The sequence below is a fragment of the Lutjanus erythropterus genome, chromosome 5, assembly GCF_056507025.1.
Source record: "Lutjanus erythropterus isolate fLutEry1 chromosome 5, fLutEry1.hap2, whole genome shotgun sequence".
Classification (NCBI taxonomy): Eukaryota; Metazoa; Chordata; class Actinopteri; order Lutjaniformes; family Lutjanidae; genus Lutjanus; species Lutjanus erythropterus.
In genome coordinates, this window is record NC_139321.1 from 24875508 (window position 1) to 24893003 (window position 17496).

Consider the following 17496-nt stretch of genomic DNA (forward strand, 5'->3'; position numbering starts at 1 on the left):
TATTACAAAATGTTGGGGATTTGTTGGACACTATCATAATGAAAATGTAATATGGTTCATTATGTAATAATGGATAATGGGTTCATCTGAACACTCTATACTTTGAATAATTAAGCTAAAATAAACTTCCCAAATATTAAGTTTAACCCCTATGACTTGTGGTACCTCCCTTGGTGTTATAGATTACTTTGGTCTTAATCTGAATAGTGACATAAAAGCAATAACAAGATCAACTTTTTATCCTCAGAAAAATATAATCAAACTCAGGGACAGAAAGCTGACCTGGAAAAATGCATTCAAACTTTTATTTCTAGTTGGATTTACAGCTGCTATGGTCTCTTGACATTGCGTAATTGTTTTATTATGTACCTTAAAGTACAACTACTTCACCTCTGATAAAAACACATGGGGAACCATGGTTTCCGGCATTTAGATGCCTGTAGAGGCAAACAATTTTTGTAGTATGTTGGCAGCCTATATGGCACTGTATACCCTTTTAACCACCAGAGGGGCACATTATAGGGCAATTAATGACAATGTCTTGGACTTGGACATTGGACCACCATGGGGGCATTTAATCACGTTTTATGCACAAACCAAGAGGGTTTTTGCTGCAGTTTTTCAAACATGGGGTCATTAGGGAGGGGGGACAATCGCTCCTTGTCAAGCACATAGGAGAACCTACAACCTACACGCCCTGTAATAACTCAGTAATAACAGACCTTTTTGTGCCACAAATAGTAATTAAGGTCCTTTTCTATTTAATGTAGAGAGCAGAACCTTTCCAATCAGCCAACGTGCATCCTGAATAGAGCACAAACTTCATTATCATTGGTCTCAACTCTGTTTACCTTCCTATCAAAATACTGCTGTAAAAAAGGTCTATTGTAATTGATATGGTACATTAATGTACAGGTGTGAACACATCAACGGTCTGAACCTGCTGCTGTAGTGCCTTTCCTCACCTCTGGGAGGCGCGCGATAACAGGCTCTCGTGCTCTGCAGTCGGATGCTATTGGTCAGCGGCACAGACAGAAAATTCCTGAACGCTCTCACGCATCAGCCGGCGTACCTACCGCATGCTGCTACCCAGCTTCATGGAACAAGAACAAGGGTGTATCACCGTCCGCTAACTCTAATTCACTGTAGCTGCTGCTGTCACTGTTAGCACTTAGCTGTATTTCTGTTCTTCCCTGTAAGTTACTGCACTGTACGCTGTTTAGTTAGCTAGCGAAAATGTCAGTTGTCGGCTTTGACGTCGGGTTCATGAACTGCTATGTAGCAGTAGCCAGAGCCGGAGGGATTGAAACTGTCGCTAATGAATACAGCGATCGATGTACACCGTAAGTAAAATTAGCCACATTATTGTGTATGATTTGTGTCGTATTACCTGTCCTGGTAGCAGGTACAGAGTGTGAACGAATCCACCTTTGTTCATCATAATATTGAGTGAAGCTCACATTGCTAGCTAGCTAGTTAGCAAGCTAACGGAATCCACAACAGGAAACGGCATGTGATTGCTAAAGCTAATGCTAGGGGGAACTAAACCATTGTGAAATCATGGCACCGCCTCACGTAATCAAACGGTGCTTTACTACAGTCGTCTCATCGAGATAATCTAAACATAAATAATCGACCTGCTCAGTCAGGTGATTTTTCTTTTTACTGCAGGCTTAAATGAGCGCATGATGGGAGGAGGCCGGTGGATCCTGGCTGTCAAAGCGGCTGATCGATCCATTGTACTTCATGTTCAGACTTACAGTCCATAGATGAGGCAGATAAAGGAGTATATGTCCACACTAGGGCTGGGTGATATATCGATATTATCATTCGAGACTAGATGTCATATCAGAATTTTGTTATATGATATGACACAAGTGTTGTATTTTCCTGGTTTTAAAGGCTGCTTTACAGTAAAGTGATGTAATTTTCTGGACTACCCTTTCAGAATATATATCCACATTACTGATGATTATTTATCAAAAATCCCATTGTGCTCATATTATGTCAAAGCATCAAAGGTCTATCCTATTATAATGTTGCAAAATCAGTAATTTCCTATCAAAGTATTTAATCAAAAATATTTTGATATTTGATGATATTGCCCAGCCATATTTATAATAGTAGTTAAATTTACAATAATGGATCATATTCTGAATTCTGAATTTGTTATTTGCTATTTTAGAGTAGAGCCAGGCTGATATATTTTTCTTTAATCTTTTGATCTATGTACATAATACATGATTTATTTTTATGAGCAGCATTTTATGTATATTTCATCCTTTTTCTTTCAAGTTTAATATATAGGTATTTTTGTTTTAGTTGTGTTTTTTTTATTTGTTGTTAGGCAGATTTCTAATTATTAATAATATTTAACTATTTATCTAGTACAATTCAGGCATTAAGTTGAACAAAGTGAAAAGTACCAGTGAAGGTTTACCATTTGCCCTCATGTCATTTTGGACAATATATGGTTTGATAACCGCATTTGAGGGATCATTTTAATATCAGCATCAGATTAGTCTTTCTCTTTTTTTTAACTCCCTAATTTCAGCAATGGCCCCAAAAATCCCTCATCAGTCTGGTATTATTTTAGAGTAATATTGTGTATGTTGAGATGTGTATTGTGTCATGGCTTAAAAATAAAGTGATATTATTTGTAGGCCATCTCATCCAACCCTAGAACAAACATTAAAAAATATTATGTGAAATCGTTACCACTGCAATTAATCACTTTTTTTTTTAAACTTACTGGCTACATCAAATGTACACAAAGCTGCATCATTGTAAAAATTGTTGCAGAAAATTAAATTGAATTGTCTTCTGTTTTTAGAGCATGTGTATCTTTTGGACCCCGGAATCGATCGATTGGTGCAGCTGCTAAAAGCCAGGTATGTTGTTAATGGGAGGTGTTGGGGCACTGGATACCTGATCACTAACCTGACAGAAGAGGGACCGGTGTTTCCATAGTGCATTGAATATGAATATGATCAATACTTGGCATGGGTGCAGCAAAAACATAGAACAAGCTTTAAAGTCTTAATGTGTATAAGTTTGAATTGTATTTTCTTTCCACAGGTCGTCACAAACTGTAAGAACACAGTCCAAGGTTTCAAGAGGTTTCATGGCAGAGCGTTTTCAGATCCCTTTGTGCAGCGCCTCAAAAACAGCTTGGTCTACGACATTGCACAGATGCCTACAGGAACAACTGGCATCAAGGTAAGAGAACCACAAGCAACATTCACAGCTGATTTGATATGTCACAGTGTTTGGTAATCTGTAAATTATACTAGTTGAAGTCCAGACACACTGGATATACTTTATAAATTCTGATAAATCCCAAATGACTCCCATATATTGTTAGCATTTGGCCAGCCACCCCAGGTAATTAACAACCTGCCAAATATATTTTTGGTGGGGAAGACAAACAAACATTGCTTCAGGCACGCTGCCAGAGCTTGAAAAAAAAGCCTGTATTAAGGCTGGGCATATTTATGGTTTAAAGCAATAACTGGTTTTGGTTTCACAGTGACTCATCAGGGTGGAAAAAGGATAACACACGATAGTCCATGAGGACAGTACACTGGAAGAAGACATTATTCTATCACACCAGCAGATGCAAAGAAAACACTCTTTTACAATATAAGCAAGATACAGTTTCATATTAATAATATTGTTTATGAAAATGGTTCATTTGTTAATTCAAACTTTGTGTGTTTGGAAGACCCGATTTTTATTTTATTTTTTTTAAATAATTTGTCTGGTCTTTGATGTCAGTCTGCTGCTTATTAATTGAGTTGTTTCCAACAAGATTTTAATGCCAACATGCACTAAGAGCTTGAAGATGAGCTATCCTTTATTGCACCTATGACGCAGCACGTGTGTGTCTTGAAGTTGCAAAATGTCTGTCAATGTCATCAGAAACTGAACTGAGATAAAGTTCAATATGAAGCCTTGATGATACAGAGGTAGTACAAGAGACTCTGTTAGGATTGACTAACCATTTTAAATGAAAAATATGTCAATGTGTGCATATTTGGAAATGTGATTTTTTTTTTATTTGATTCAATCAAATATGTTTACATCTTGGCCAGTGATTGAGGTAGATAGTTATGTTTTATCAGCCCATTATCTTGCAGTGATGTGCTGATGATTTGTATTAGAAATCATCAGCATTTCCAAAACTTAGGGTCGCGACCCAAAATAGATCATGGATTTGTTTTTATTCCAACTGGCCGCATACTGTATTTCCTTAATATAGGCTGGAACCTTTATTAACTTCACCTGCAGATAGTAGCAGCCTGAAACGGATATTTATTAGTCTCTCTGTGTCTGATTAGACATATTGTGGTAGGATGCACAGAATGATAGACAGGATGCAGGTCTCTGCAGTGTAATCCCTAATGATATGTAGCACAGGGGACAAGAGGTCTATCACTAACAAAAAGTAACATTTGCATTTTGGAACATGAAACACTTAATTTAACTACTTAGTCCAAAACGAGGGATGATGGGAAATGTGGGCTGTCACTACAGTATTTTAGTACAAAGTTTCCACCGTTTTTTCCTATTTAAGTTGCTGCATTATGCTGTTAATACAAACTCAACATTTCTTGCTTCCATTTCAGATTTACTAATTTCAAATTACTTTTTATAATGAAATAAATACATTCTGTATGCATTTTAAATTGATGGTTTGTTGTTTTCTTAACAGTACTTTATAAATGTAAATGTTATGGCAATTTATGATGCGTTTTTGTATGTTTGGGTCTGAGGAAGACACCAGATTTCTTTTTTGGGTCTCAAGCTAATGAAGTTTTGAGCAATGTGATAATCTTTTCTTGTCTGACATTTTGACTGTTAAAGGTGATGTACATGGAGGAAGAGAAGGTGTTCAGCATTGAACAGGTCACCGCCATGCTGCTGACCAAGCTGAAGGAGACGGCAGAGAATGCACTTAAGAAGCCTGTGGCTGACTGTGTTGTGTCTGTAAGTATTTAATACTACTGTCTGTGCAGAGGGGCAGAATATGTAGACCTTTGGTCACCATGTAAAAGCTAAATTCTCCACCCATACAGGTGTTTTCTCCTCTGTTGCCTGGTCACACCTGTTATCAGTATCATTAGTCCACAGTGTGTGTTGACATTAAGCAGAGCTTGCAGGTTAATTTAAAACAACTGTGTGAGTGTACAGGGTTACGTGTTGAAAATTTTAAATGCTTTTTCATAACCAGGTTCCCTGCTACTACACTGATGCTGAGAGGAGATCAGTGGTAGATGCTGCTCAGATTGCTGGTCTCAACTGCCTGAGGCTCATGAATGAGACAACTGCAGGTCTGTACTGGGTGTTTTTGGGCAGGGCTCGGGCAAGGTTGTGCATGTTTGTGATTGTTGTGCTGACTGTGGCTGCCACTACGGCTTAACCTTAGACATAAATATGCACACTTTGACATTTATTCTAGTGGTTGTTTACTTCATTCATAATTTAACAATTTTCCTTACAGTTGCATTGGCATATGGAATCTATAAACAAGATCTTCCTGCTCCCGAGGAGAAAGCCAGGAATGTGGTGTTTGTGGACCTGGGCCATTCTGGGTACCAAACATCAGTGTGTGCCTTTAACAAGGGCAAACTCAAGGTGTGAACACAGAGCAACACATTTTTTAAAATCAGTTTATGCAAAGGTTTAAGTTATTCCTTCAGCTCTCTCTTGGTCTCTTCTTTGCGTCTCTCAGATCCTCTCCACAGCTTTTGACCCAGAGTTGGGAGGAAAGGACTTTGACGAGGTACTGGTGAAGCATTTCTGTGAGGAATTTGGCAAGAAGTACAAGCTGGATGTCAAGTCAAAGCCCAGGGCTCTGGTCAGGCTCTACCAGGAGTGTGAAAAACTGAAAAAACTGATGAGTGCCAACTCTTCTGACCTGCCGCTCAACATTGAGTGCTTCATGAATGACACTGATGTCTCCGGAAAACTGAACAGGTAGACCAGCAGGAAATCATTTGTTGCTTTTAGTATGCATACTTCATATCTTCTGTGTGTTATTTTAAATGTTCTTTTAAAAGTTTAAGTCATGTTTGCCTTTCCTCTTGCACAAGGGGGCAGTTTGAGGAGATGTGTGCTGACATTTTGGCTCGAGTTGAGCCTCCGCTGCAGAGTCTCCTGGAACAGACCAGTGAGTACATAGTTTACTTTATGTACCTGTCTTTCTTTTTACTGCTGGTCATGAATGTAAGGTATAGGGCTGCAACTAATGATTATTTACATTGTTCATTAATCTGTCGATTTTCTCAATTAATTGATAAGTTGTTTGGTCCATACAATGTCAGAAAATGGTGCAAAATATCAATCACTGATCCCAAAGCCCAAGATTACATCCTCAAATGTCTTGTTCAGCCCACAAGCCAAAGATATTCATTTACTGACATAGAATACTAAAGAAACCAAAAAACACTGACATTTAAGAAGGTGGAATCAGAGAATTATACTCGATTAATCATTACAGCTCTGGTAATGTATGCATTGTTATTAGTTTGTGTGGTAATAAAACTTTTTTTGTTCCCTTAGAACTGAAAAAAGAAGACATCTATGCAGTAGAGATAGTGGGTGGTGCTTCCAGGATCCCGGCCGTCAAAGAGAGAATCAGCAAATTCTTTGGGAAAGAGTTGAGCACCACACTGAATGCTGACGAAGCTGTGGCCAGAGGATGTGCGCTGCAGGTACATGACACGCTTCTCTTTTTTTTCTTTTTTTTTTAAAAAGCTGGCCTCCACCCATCCTGTTGCTCACCAGAAAATCGTCACATCAGCACTTGACAGCAGCTCTCATTCAAACACTGGTTGTGTCTCCACAGTGTGCAATACTGTCACCTGCCTTCAAAGTGCGTGAATTCTCCATCACAGACGTTGCTCCTTATCCTATCTCCTTGAAGTGGCATTCTGCCGCAGAGGAAGGTCTGAGGTAAAAAAAAAAAAAAAGAAAGATTTTTTTTTTTTCTTTTTTTTTTCTCTTTTATCCTAATCATTAAATGTACTAATCATTTTAAAATATTCACTTGTTGCAGTGATTGTGAGGTATTTCCCAGGAACCACGCAGCACCTTTTTCCAAAGTGCTGACCTTCTACCGGAAAGAGCCTTTTTCTTTGGAAGCCTACTACAACTCCCCTAATGAGCTGCCCTACCCTGATCCCACTATTGGTAAGCAGCTAACGTGATCTGTGACCACTAGTGGATAGAAAAAAGAAGTAGCTGATGTGTTAGCCTATAGACACACAGCAAGCTTAGCATCCTGGCAAGCCTCTGTGTGCTTGAGGAATGGAAGTCCAGTATTCAGTCCTCTTTCAGTGCTGGTTTGGTCCTGAAATTCCTGAGAAAAAAATATCTGGGCTGATAAATGTGATCGAATTAATGAGCAAAACCTAATAATGGAGTTCACCTGCCAAGATAAATAGCATCAGGAGAGACCTTAAAGCTGTATGGCTTGATTTCTATTATTACTCTGTTGTTGTTGTTTTTTTCGTCCTTACAGGTCAGTTCATGATTCAGAAGGTTGTCCCACAGGCATCTGGTGAGAGCTCCAAGGTGAAAGTCAAAGTGCGGGTGAACATCCACGGTATCTTCAGTGTGTCCAGCGCCTCCCTGGTTGAGGTTCAGAAGTCTGATGAGACAGAGGAACCCATGGAGACAGAACAGAGCAATGATAAAGATGGAGAGGTAGTTCGGCCTAATGAGCATCTGTTTTTTCATCATCAAGTGTCCTTGTGGAGTTTGTATACAACTATTTTTACTTCTGTATTGAGAAAAAAAAAACATATCTTTCTTTTTTTTGTTTTTGGAACATTCTTTTGATTGATTTTGATTTTCAAATAGTGAATAACAACAACTCAGTACCATAAATGGAGTATTTGCGTAATCGGTCCAGGTTCCTTCAGCTCAGTTAATATCTTCAGGCTGATCTGCACTTATTTCCTAGAAAACTGAGTAGTTTCTGCCAGTTTCTTAGTTCTCCCACTAGCGCGATATCTTACCTTCTCTAAAGTGATATCAGAAATATCTGCACTTGAGCAGAAGGAGAATGATCTTCACTGATCTTTATTTTGGAAAGCAATAGCAAAATTTCTTCCTGTGTTGTTTGCCGTCTTAAACACATCTTGTTTTTATAACTCCACTGTAGAGCAAGATGCAGACTGATCAGGATGAGCAGCAGGGTGCGGGAGACGGTCAGAAAGAAACAGAAGAGAAGACGCCACGTGAGAATGAAGAGATGGAGGTAAGATGCTCAGTTTTGTGTAAAGCAAATACAGAGTTATCAGTTTATTAGATTTAGGAGGAGCATGGAGTACCAAGGAGAGGATGGTGAGTTCTTTGATTTGGATGACTACTAGGTAGTCAGGGACTGATAATTGTGAGAAAAAAGAAAAGCAAAGGAATGAATGAAGAAATATGAATATGGAAAAACATTTTGTTTCCAGAATATTGTCCCTATTCTGTTACCTAAAATATAACATTTTGAATTTCTAAAAATAAATTGGTCATACAAGCAGAATGTTTTTTATGGTGTTAAGCGCAGCCAAAATGTTAACCACTGTATGAGAGTGCGGGCCAGAGCTGCCTCATCTGTGACCGCATGTCACACCCTGCACTGAGTGCCTTATAACTGATAACAAATCCAGAAATCTGTGACCAAATTAATTTCAAAGAAAACGTGGAAATATGAATTGCACATATAACTAGCTTCACAAATAACCAAATATGAGGCTTGTCTGAACAGATGTGAGTTAACAGGTGATGTATTTATCAGAAAGGTTAACAGATTCATTAAACAGTTTACTTTCTCTGGGCAGAGACGAAGAAGGCTGGCTCGACATTTCAAATTTAAAGCCTTTCCAAATGGGAAAAGACAGCTTGATGTCAGATATGGTCTAAAAATCTACAGAGAAAAAGAGAGGAATTTTTAAATGGAAAATATGTAGGAACAGAAACTACAATTTATTCACATTTTGTTAAATTCAGAGCTAATGCACTGGATTACATCGGATTGTACAGATGTTCTAATAAGCTGGTACATCAGTGTTTGTGATATTTTGAATCTCAACGCCTACTCTCTTACCTTTTAGACTTCCACAGAGGAAGGCAAAGGCGAGAAGAAGTCTGACCAACCCCCACAAGCCAAAAAGCCCAAAGTCAAGACAAAAGTGCTGGAGCTTCCCATTGAAAACAGTCCACAGTGGCAGCTAGCAGATGACATGCTCAACCTTTTTGTAGAAAATGAGGTAACTAAACTTCCAGCCATCACATAACACACACGCATCACTAAATCCACTGGCTGTCATCTTTAATTACTTGATCTATTTTCAAGTGTTTAGTGGTTACAGTTGCTGTTTGGATTCTCCTCAGGGTAAGATGATCATGCAGGACAAGCTGGAGAAGGAGAGAAATGACGCTAAGAATAATGTAGAAGAGTACGTGTACGACATGAGGGACAAATTACATGGGATGCTGGAGAAGTTCGTCAGTGAATCTGTGAGTAAACCGTCACCTCTGACTCATTGTAAACGATGACTTGTGATCAAAGTTAGCTTTATAATGACTACACAGCAGATTTGGCTTTCGGCTTCCTTTACATGTTGTAAAATGTTCACTTGTAGGACCGAGATGCTCTGTCATTAAAGCTGGAGGATACTGAAAACTGGCTGTATGAAGATGGAGAGGACCAACCCAAACAGGTGTACATTGACAAACTGGCAGAGCTGAAGGTAATTATTGCTATAGTAATTGATTTTTGCTCTGCTGATTTGTTGACGTTTTGATTTCTTTAACTGGCATGTACTGTGTTTGCTACAGAAACTTGGCCAGCCCATCCAGGAGAGGTTTACAGAGGCTGAAGAGAGACCCAAAGCTTTCGAGGAGATGGGAAAACAAATCCAGCAGTATATGAAATTTGTTGAAGCGTACAAAATGAAGGTAAAACTAAAGGCTCTAGACAATTCATATGAAACTTTACACCACATAAAAACTGAAAGCATCATTACAAATGAAAGTAATACAGCCTGTGGCAATTAGTAACACTTATATTTTCCACTGATTTCTAGGAGGAGCAGTATGATCATTTAGATGAGGCAGACGTCTCCAAAGTGGACAAACTGACCAGCGATGCAATGATCTGGATGAATAGTGCCATGAACCAGCAAAGCAAACTGAGTTTGTCGGTGGATCCCTCTGTCAAAGTAAAAGACATTCAAGCAAAAACAAGGGTGAGTGTCCACGTATCAATACACCATAATAACATACCAAACAGGGCTGCCGCATGAAAGTCAAAGGGTCGACTCATCTGTCGGAGACCTCTCAGTCAGTTGAGAATCAAGTTGAGCAAGTCGGTGAAAAAACATACAGAAACAGAAGTAGTTGTATACCATTACAGTGATGAAAAAGATGTAATCAGATTACAGATACATTAAGTAAAATGAGAGTTATTAGCAGGATTACAGCTTTAAAATAAAGAACTATATACTGCCATGCACAGTGCACGCACAGTACAACACATCGCAAGTCTCAAAACACCACTCTGGTTTCCAGTTAGGCCAGCTAATCTTAAGTCAATTCATCATCATGGTTTCTAATGAAAAAAATGTTTTCACTTGCTGTGAATTTCACCAATATTTTGTTTTTAAACTTGAAAAGGGGAACAGCATCATAGTGTTAACCACTGTATGGGACAGGGACAGTTCTGGGACAGCTGTGAAAATGCTGTCATCATCCAAGAACTGCTACTACTGAAAAATATTTTAGTAAGTAGGTGGTGATGCTGGTGACTGGGATGGTGTGTTGGTAAAAACACAAGCCCCAGAATAAGTGTATGGCAGTTAACTTAAAGTTTGAGAGTGAAGTGTGGATAGCATATTCAACAAAGTACATTTGAATGTGTTAAAAGTGGGGATGGGGGAATAGCTGAACAAACAATAAATCTAATAATCAACATAAAACATTATACCGGGTTAAATAATGTCACCATATTTGGTCTTGAGGTATTCCAGAAGTAACAGAAAGTAATCAAGTTACATGCATTCAGTGGTCCACCCCTGGTCTTCCATGCCCCCCTGTAGAGGCTCTGCACCCCCCACTTTGGGAAACACTGCATTGATTTAATATTGTGATATTTGGGTTCGGTTACTGACTACATTTTTTGATGGGAAATTGACACCAGAATACATTTTTAAAGTAACCCTCCCAACTCTGGCAACAGCATGACAGAATATAAACCTGACAAACAGTCTCAAAATCACCACAAATCACAAAAGTAACTTTGCTGGCAGTGGAGACAGGTGCGACACCAGACAGCAGCCGACAACCTGTCACCAGCCCGACAGGAAAGATGCTTCATGGTGCGCAGGGATATTACACCTGAAGTTAAAATGTTTTGCAGGTAACACAGAGTCGTGTAGGCTGATAGGAATTTAATAAAGCGCTGAACTGGGGGAAAAAAAGGAACAAATGTCCATATTGAACAGACAGATCTGATGCGACTGACACATTCCTGTGTCAGATACAGCTCTGATACCCAAAGCACCAAGAAAAGTAATTAGAGTGCATGAACTTTAAAATGGAGAATTCCACACACATGGAGTAAACACATGATTTGCTTAAGACTCAGATTTGTCCAATAAATACACATTGTGATCATTGTCAACCTGGACCCAGAACTCAGAAGGTGATAAATTAAACCCAAAAATTCATATTGCAGGATTTATGGGGATTGAAGTAGTCAACATTCATACATTGCTGTTTGGATTTAGCATTATGAAGGTGCTTTATACTGTTTTAAAGGATTGAGACACTGAGGTCAACTATCTACCAGGAATAGAGTTGCAACAATTAAGTCGATTCCCAATTATTTTGATAACCAATTGTTTCAGTGTTTAAAGCAAAAGTGTCCAACTGGTTCCAGCTTCTTAAATGTGAGGATTTGTTGCTTTTATTTGCCATTCATGTTAGTAAATAAAGAGTCATTGGATTTTGGACTGTTGGTTGGACAAAAGAAGGTGTCACTTTGAGCTCTTTTACAGACTTATTGAGTGATCGTGAAAATAATTGGCAGAATCATCGTAATGAAAATGATCTTTAGTAGGAACCCTAACCAGGAACACTAGTAACCTTCGTACCTATGGTGCAGTTATTTGTTGGGCCTGTTGCTAGATCCCCCACACAACTGTATTTTCTGTAATAACACTTTTATCACATGGTATTTACTTTTTGTAATTCTCCAGGAGCTGTTCTCTGCTTGTAACCCCATTGTGACCAAGCCCAAGCCCAAAGTGGAGCTTCCCAAGGAGGACACACCTGCAGAGCAGAATGGGCCCGTCAACGGCCAGGAGAAACCCCAGGAAGAAAGCGCAGACAAGGGAACAACCGAGAACACAGGCAACCCCACCTCAGAAACCACGGAAAACAAGCCTGACATGGACCTTGATTAAAGCAGCCTCTAACGCCTTCATAAGCAAAGCTGAACGGGGAGCTGGTTGTTTCAGATTGAGATGCAGCCTGGGTGTATATCAGAGCAGGTTAAAGTGTTTCAGGAACTGCACAGTCCACAGTCAAAAAAGCAGGCAGAGTGATTAGCACCCTGAGTCCAGCTCCTGGAGGTATCTCTCTGATGACATAGCATGCCCTCTCTCTTTCTGGATGACATAAATCAAAAGCCAGCTGCAATAAGGCTGTTTGACAATGAGCGCTGTACACATGATGGTATTTATTTCTGTTGTGTGCTCTGTACGTGTTCTGGTCTGTGTCACAATATGGTTTTAATAAAGTTATTGAAAATCACTTGTACCAGTCATTACTTGGGTCAAAGATACCCAAGGCTTCACAAAGGTGTTGTTTCTGTCCAGCCAGCAGGGAACTAGCTACCATTAAAGACACAGTTCATCTACTTGGTCATATTTTTGGTAATTTAAGAGATTAGATGACATGATCAGGAGTTGACATTTCACTACATTTTGGGTTTTTAATTAATTTACTAGATGAACATGTGAAATCTGTGCTGTTAGATTTGTTAAATTTAGTTTAGCTAGGGTAATTGTAACTCATGACCTCTATTTCTAAAATCCTGGCTAGGGCTGTACTAAGGAGTCAAATCATTTCCTTCATCCTTCATTAAATTAATGATTGAAAACAGTAACATGATTTGTTACATGTTAACTGAATGGGTAAAATAGAAACCTGATATAAGGAGGAAATTAAATTAGAATCAAAGATTGTTCACACAGTTATGCTACGAGAATGGAGCTCATTTTTGTGTCGCTTAGCAACAGCTGTCAACGTTTTGCATGGAATCGCACGATTTTCGGCTAACATCTTTCTTGCAATGTTAGCTAGCTCTCTTGGTACATGAATGTAGCTAGCTTAACTAGACATAACATCACAACTGAATTGTTTAAAAAACAACTCAAAAACGCTCGAGAGAGCTTTTTTCAGACACTTAAATACGCCTAAATTGCACCCGGGGAGTTTGTGGTTTGATGTTTTCAAGTCAAATGAGTTACTTAGCCTGCTAGCTAACATTAGCTGATGATCGGGTCGTGTCTAAAACGGGAACGCTTTATTTGCGAAAGTATCGCGAGATATGTGCGCGTTGTTAGCTTTTTCATTGTGCATCTTATAGATATTGATAATGGTTTCTAACATGACAACACTGTAGTTAGAATCTGGGTAGGTTCAGGGACCGAAACCACTTGGCTAAAGTTCGAGAGGCATCATGATTTGGATTATAATCATCACTCTCGCGAGATCTTTGGGAGAACTGGGGTTTCCTTCTTAACACGACTTGATGAGAGCAGCACAAGTTCATGAGTCCGCTAAACGTCACCTCCGCGGTGAGCGCTGTTTGCATCCAAAAGCAGGAGTCACATGATCCTTCCAGATCCTGTCTGCTGCTAGTAAAAGCCACAGATAGTCCAAGGTATAACGCTAGGTGCGTGCAATAATTATTTTTCTTCGTGTTTTATTGGGTGTCTAAAATACTACAGTGAAAGTTTTGGCCACACTACGCGGTTGGGTCAAAGTTATTAACTTCAGTCTTTTTTGCAGGTTGTTTAGCAACTATAATGCATGGACAACAATGATCTAATTTTACTGTTGTCAGGATAATCAGACACGTTGATGAGTCTAAAGTCTGATTTAGGTGTGTTTGTCCTGAATTACTTCGAGGCTGAACTCCTTCACATGAGCAACCCGTTCCTCTTCCTCTGTGTTTTTTTCCCTTCAGGACAATGAAGCTGATCATCCTCAATGACTACGACCAGGCAAGCGAGTGGGCTGCAAAGTACATCAGAAACAAGATTTTATTGTTTAAACCTGGTCCGGACAGATATTTCACCCTGGGGCTCCCCACAGGTAAGTGGGAGCTGGCAACACCGTGCAACTATGTTTTGTTTTATTCATAGTGGAGTCCAGGAGACACTGTAAAGTTAGAAATATTTTCCTCCCATCTGAATAAGTGTCATTGGAGGAAATGGTTGTTAGACCATGTACTTATATCCAAATAATGGGAAAAGTCTCAAGTTGTACATAAATGTGTAGTTTGCTCATATAAAAAGTGAAACTTGTATTCTGGCAGGAAGTTATGATACTGGTGGAAGAACTGCAAGAACCGTCTAAATATGTTATCATTTCTTACTTCCATGCATATAAACGTTAAATTGCAATAGCCAGTATAGCAATCACATGAATTAAGTGCAGTAAAAAAAATACTATAATTATCTCTGAAACCAGGAGGAATAATAGAGTAACGTCTCCCAAAATGTCAAGTTTCGCTTTATAAGCATTTTCCTGTCTTCAGGAAGCACCCCCCTGGGTTGTTACAAGAAACTGATTGAGTACTACAAGAATGGACAACTCTCATTCCAGTATGTAAAAACATTCAACATGGATGAATATGTTGGTAAGTCTTAAACATTATTTCTCAAGACATGTTCAATAAAAAAATAGTTACACAGCACTTTTGTTTTTGCTCCCAGTTTTCATTAGTTGAATTAAAAGAAAGTATATGTATGCACACAAAATGTTTATTTTGCTCATTTTGCTTGTTAATATATAATATTATATAATATATAATCAATCTACCTGATAGGTGTGGCATATAGAGATGCTGGTTAAACAGCAGGATTATTGCTCAGGTGTGTCTTGGACTGGTCACAGTAACAGGCCACCCTAAAATGTGCAGTTTCATCTTGAAAAAATATATGTATTAGGCAATGAACTATGGCTATTTCACATCAGGCTACAGGTACCACATTTTTTTCCAGTCTGGCAAAGTCACCACCTGCCCCACTTTGCCCTCCTGGGGAAGAAATTGGTATCTGTTGCCAGTTGTGAAATAGCCATAATTTAATGCCTAATAAATGTCTCCCTCAAACAGATTTTTAACAAATTTATAAACAAAAATTGAGAGAAAAAATCTTACATAATCATAGAAGAACTTTTTCATCAACTCATAAAAAAATAGGATCAAAAATTAAAGTGCCGGTTAATATTTTTGAGTGTAAATTGATTACAGATTGAGGAGTCATGAGCTGTATGATCTTGCAATACTAAACGGTCATAAAATCCTGTATAGGCCTTCCCAGAGATCACCCTGAGAGCTACCACTCCTTCATGTGGAATAACTTCTTCAAGCACATAGACATAAAAGCCGAGAACACCCACATCCTAGATGGCAATGCACCTGACCTGCAAGCAGAGTGTGAAGCCTTTGAGGAAAAGATCACAGCAGCCGGAGGGATTGAGCTTTTTGTCGGAGGTCAGGAGGACAAAGTGACACACATAATTAATATACTGTAACTAACTACACATTTCAGATTTGATTTTGCAGTCACTTGAAGCAGCTGTATAACTCAGATTACTCCTCCTTTCTGTCAGGTATTGGACCAGATGGCCACATTGCCTTCAATGAGCCTGGATCAAGCCTGGTTTCCAGGACCAGAGTGAAGACCCTGGCAAAGGACACTATCATGGCCAATGCGCGATTCTTTGATGGGGATCTCTCAAAGGTGCCCACCATGGCACTGACTGTGGGAGTGGGCACTGTCATGGATGCAAAAGAGGTTAGAAGCCTCAGATGAATAGGCACCATCTGTTCTGTTTTTGTGTTTTGCTTCCTTTGCTATTTGTTTCTGTGAGGAATGATCATTTTCTGTCCTCGCTGTTCTCGCTGTGTGTTGCATAACAGTGCATTGCTCAATTACATCTTCCTGGCGCACAAAGAGACACCAATTGTGCGTCACACAGGCCAGAGGTCACATTTTCAATTTCTTCTCAGGTCATGATTCTCATCACTGGAGCACACAAGGCATTTGCTCTGTACAAAGCTATAGAGGAAGGTGTAAATCACATGTGGACCGTGTCTGCGTTCCAGCAGCACCCACAGACTGTTTTTGTATGTGATGAAGACGCCACCCTGGAACTGCGGGTCAAAACTGTGAAGTATTTCAAAGGTGAGATGAAATCACAAAGCTTCAGTGCATATTTCCCTTATAATGCATTGCCTCCCAGGCTGCATTAAGTGAAAATATTTGCATAACAGACATGAGTCATAGAAAACATGCAGTTTCTTGTTCTGTTTTTAGGGATGATGCATGTGCACAACAAGCTGGTGGAGACGCCACCTTCAGGGCCAAAGAAGAACTGAGGAGATCTTTCGGATTCCTGAGGCATTTGCCAAAACTTCACACTCCAGCCATTCCTTTATCTTCTGGTGGAGATACACTGGTGGACATCGAGCAGTGCCTGGTGTTAACCTCAACTAATTCTTGTAGTAATAACCAAGTGCTGGTACTGCATAAGCTGTTCAGGTTTTCAGATGATTGTTCATACAGCTTTGCTTCTCATTTGTTCTTTTTAATAAAGTGCATTTAATTTTTACATCTCTGTATCTTTTTTTGGTGTTTGGTTTGGGATAATGTTGAGGAGGTTCAGTCTTTTCCCTCTGTCACATGACAATACGGGACAACTAGTGTTGCCTTCAAGTCCTGCTTGTAATGTTCTATTTCCAGATTTAAGCTGAAAGTATTGGCAAAATTTAACTTTCAGAAAACTTTTTTCAGGGTGGAAAAGCGCAGAGCCCTTGTTGCCAGTGGTGGAATATTAACCACTATAACTAAGTACTTTTACTCAAATAACATTTAAATATAATTGTAAGGTACCTCTGTATTGGGGCTGTACAGTTAACTCAAATATTATTGAGACAGAATAATGCCAAGTGCAGTATCCAAATTGCAGACAGTTATTTTTTTTGATGAAGGTAAAATGTATGACAAAACAACATCATAATGAAGTACTGTGGTGCTGCAGAGATGCTCTGGCCTACAAATCCTGTTCTTCGTATGTATGAAAATATGTTTGTTTGGTACAGACCCCAACAAATGTCACATCATCATAATTTTTTTTTTCAGGTGATGCAAAAGTGATCATTTCCACTAATTGTGAATCATACTGCAATACCTGTTT

The 17496-nt window shown here is 39.1% G+C and overlaps 2 protein-coding genes across 3 annotated transcripts; both read left to right on the forward strand.

Annotated features, from left to right (window-relative positions):
• The first annotated feature begins 1035 nt into the window (after window positions 1–1035).
• Window positions 1036–12816, forward strand: hspa4b (heat shock protein family A (Hsp70) member 4b). Its single transcript, XM_084719346.1, has 19 exons — window positions 1036–1343; window positions 2834–2891; window positions 3079–3219; window positions 4867–4989; window positions 5234–5333; window positions 5504–5637; window positions 5735–5979; window positions 6096–6172; window positions 6565–6716; window positions 6851–6957; window positions 7061–7194; window positions 7526–7710; window positions 8171–8266; window positions 9114–9269; window positions 9394–9519; window positions 9645–9752; window positions 9841–9960; window positions 10089–10250; window positions 12261–12816. The coding sequence occupies exons 1-19, from the start codon at window positions 1237–1239 to the stop codon at window positions 12465–12467; spliced, it is 2538 nt and encodes an 845-aa protein (XP_084575472.1). The 5' UTR covers window positions 1036–1236; the 3' UTR covers window positions 12468–12816.
• A 994-nt stretch (window positions 12817–13810) lies between these two features.
• Window positions 13811–16911, forward strand: gnpda1 (glucosamine-6-phosphate deaminase 1). Of its 2 annotated transcripts, none has more exons than XM_084719348.1 (7): window positions 13811–13963; window positions 14258–14385; window positions 14831–14932; window positions 15608–15790; window positions 15910–16094; window positions 16310–16484; window positions 16617–16911. In XM_084719348.1, exons 1-7 carry the CDS (start codon window positions 13839–13841, stop codon window positions 16676–16678), a joined length of 960 nt encoding a protein of 319 aa, XP_084575474.1. In that variant the 5' UTR covers window positions 13811–13838; the 3' UTR covers window positions 16679–16911. The 2 variants fall into 2 exon arrangements, with proteins under 2 accessions (XP_084575474.1, XP_084575475.1); XM_084719349.1 differs by having other exon boundaries at window positions 13829–13951.
• The last annotated feature ends 585 nt before the right edge of the window (window positions 16912–17496 follow it).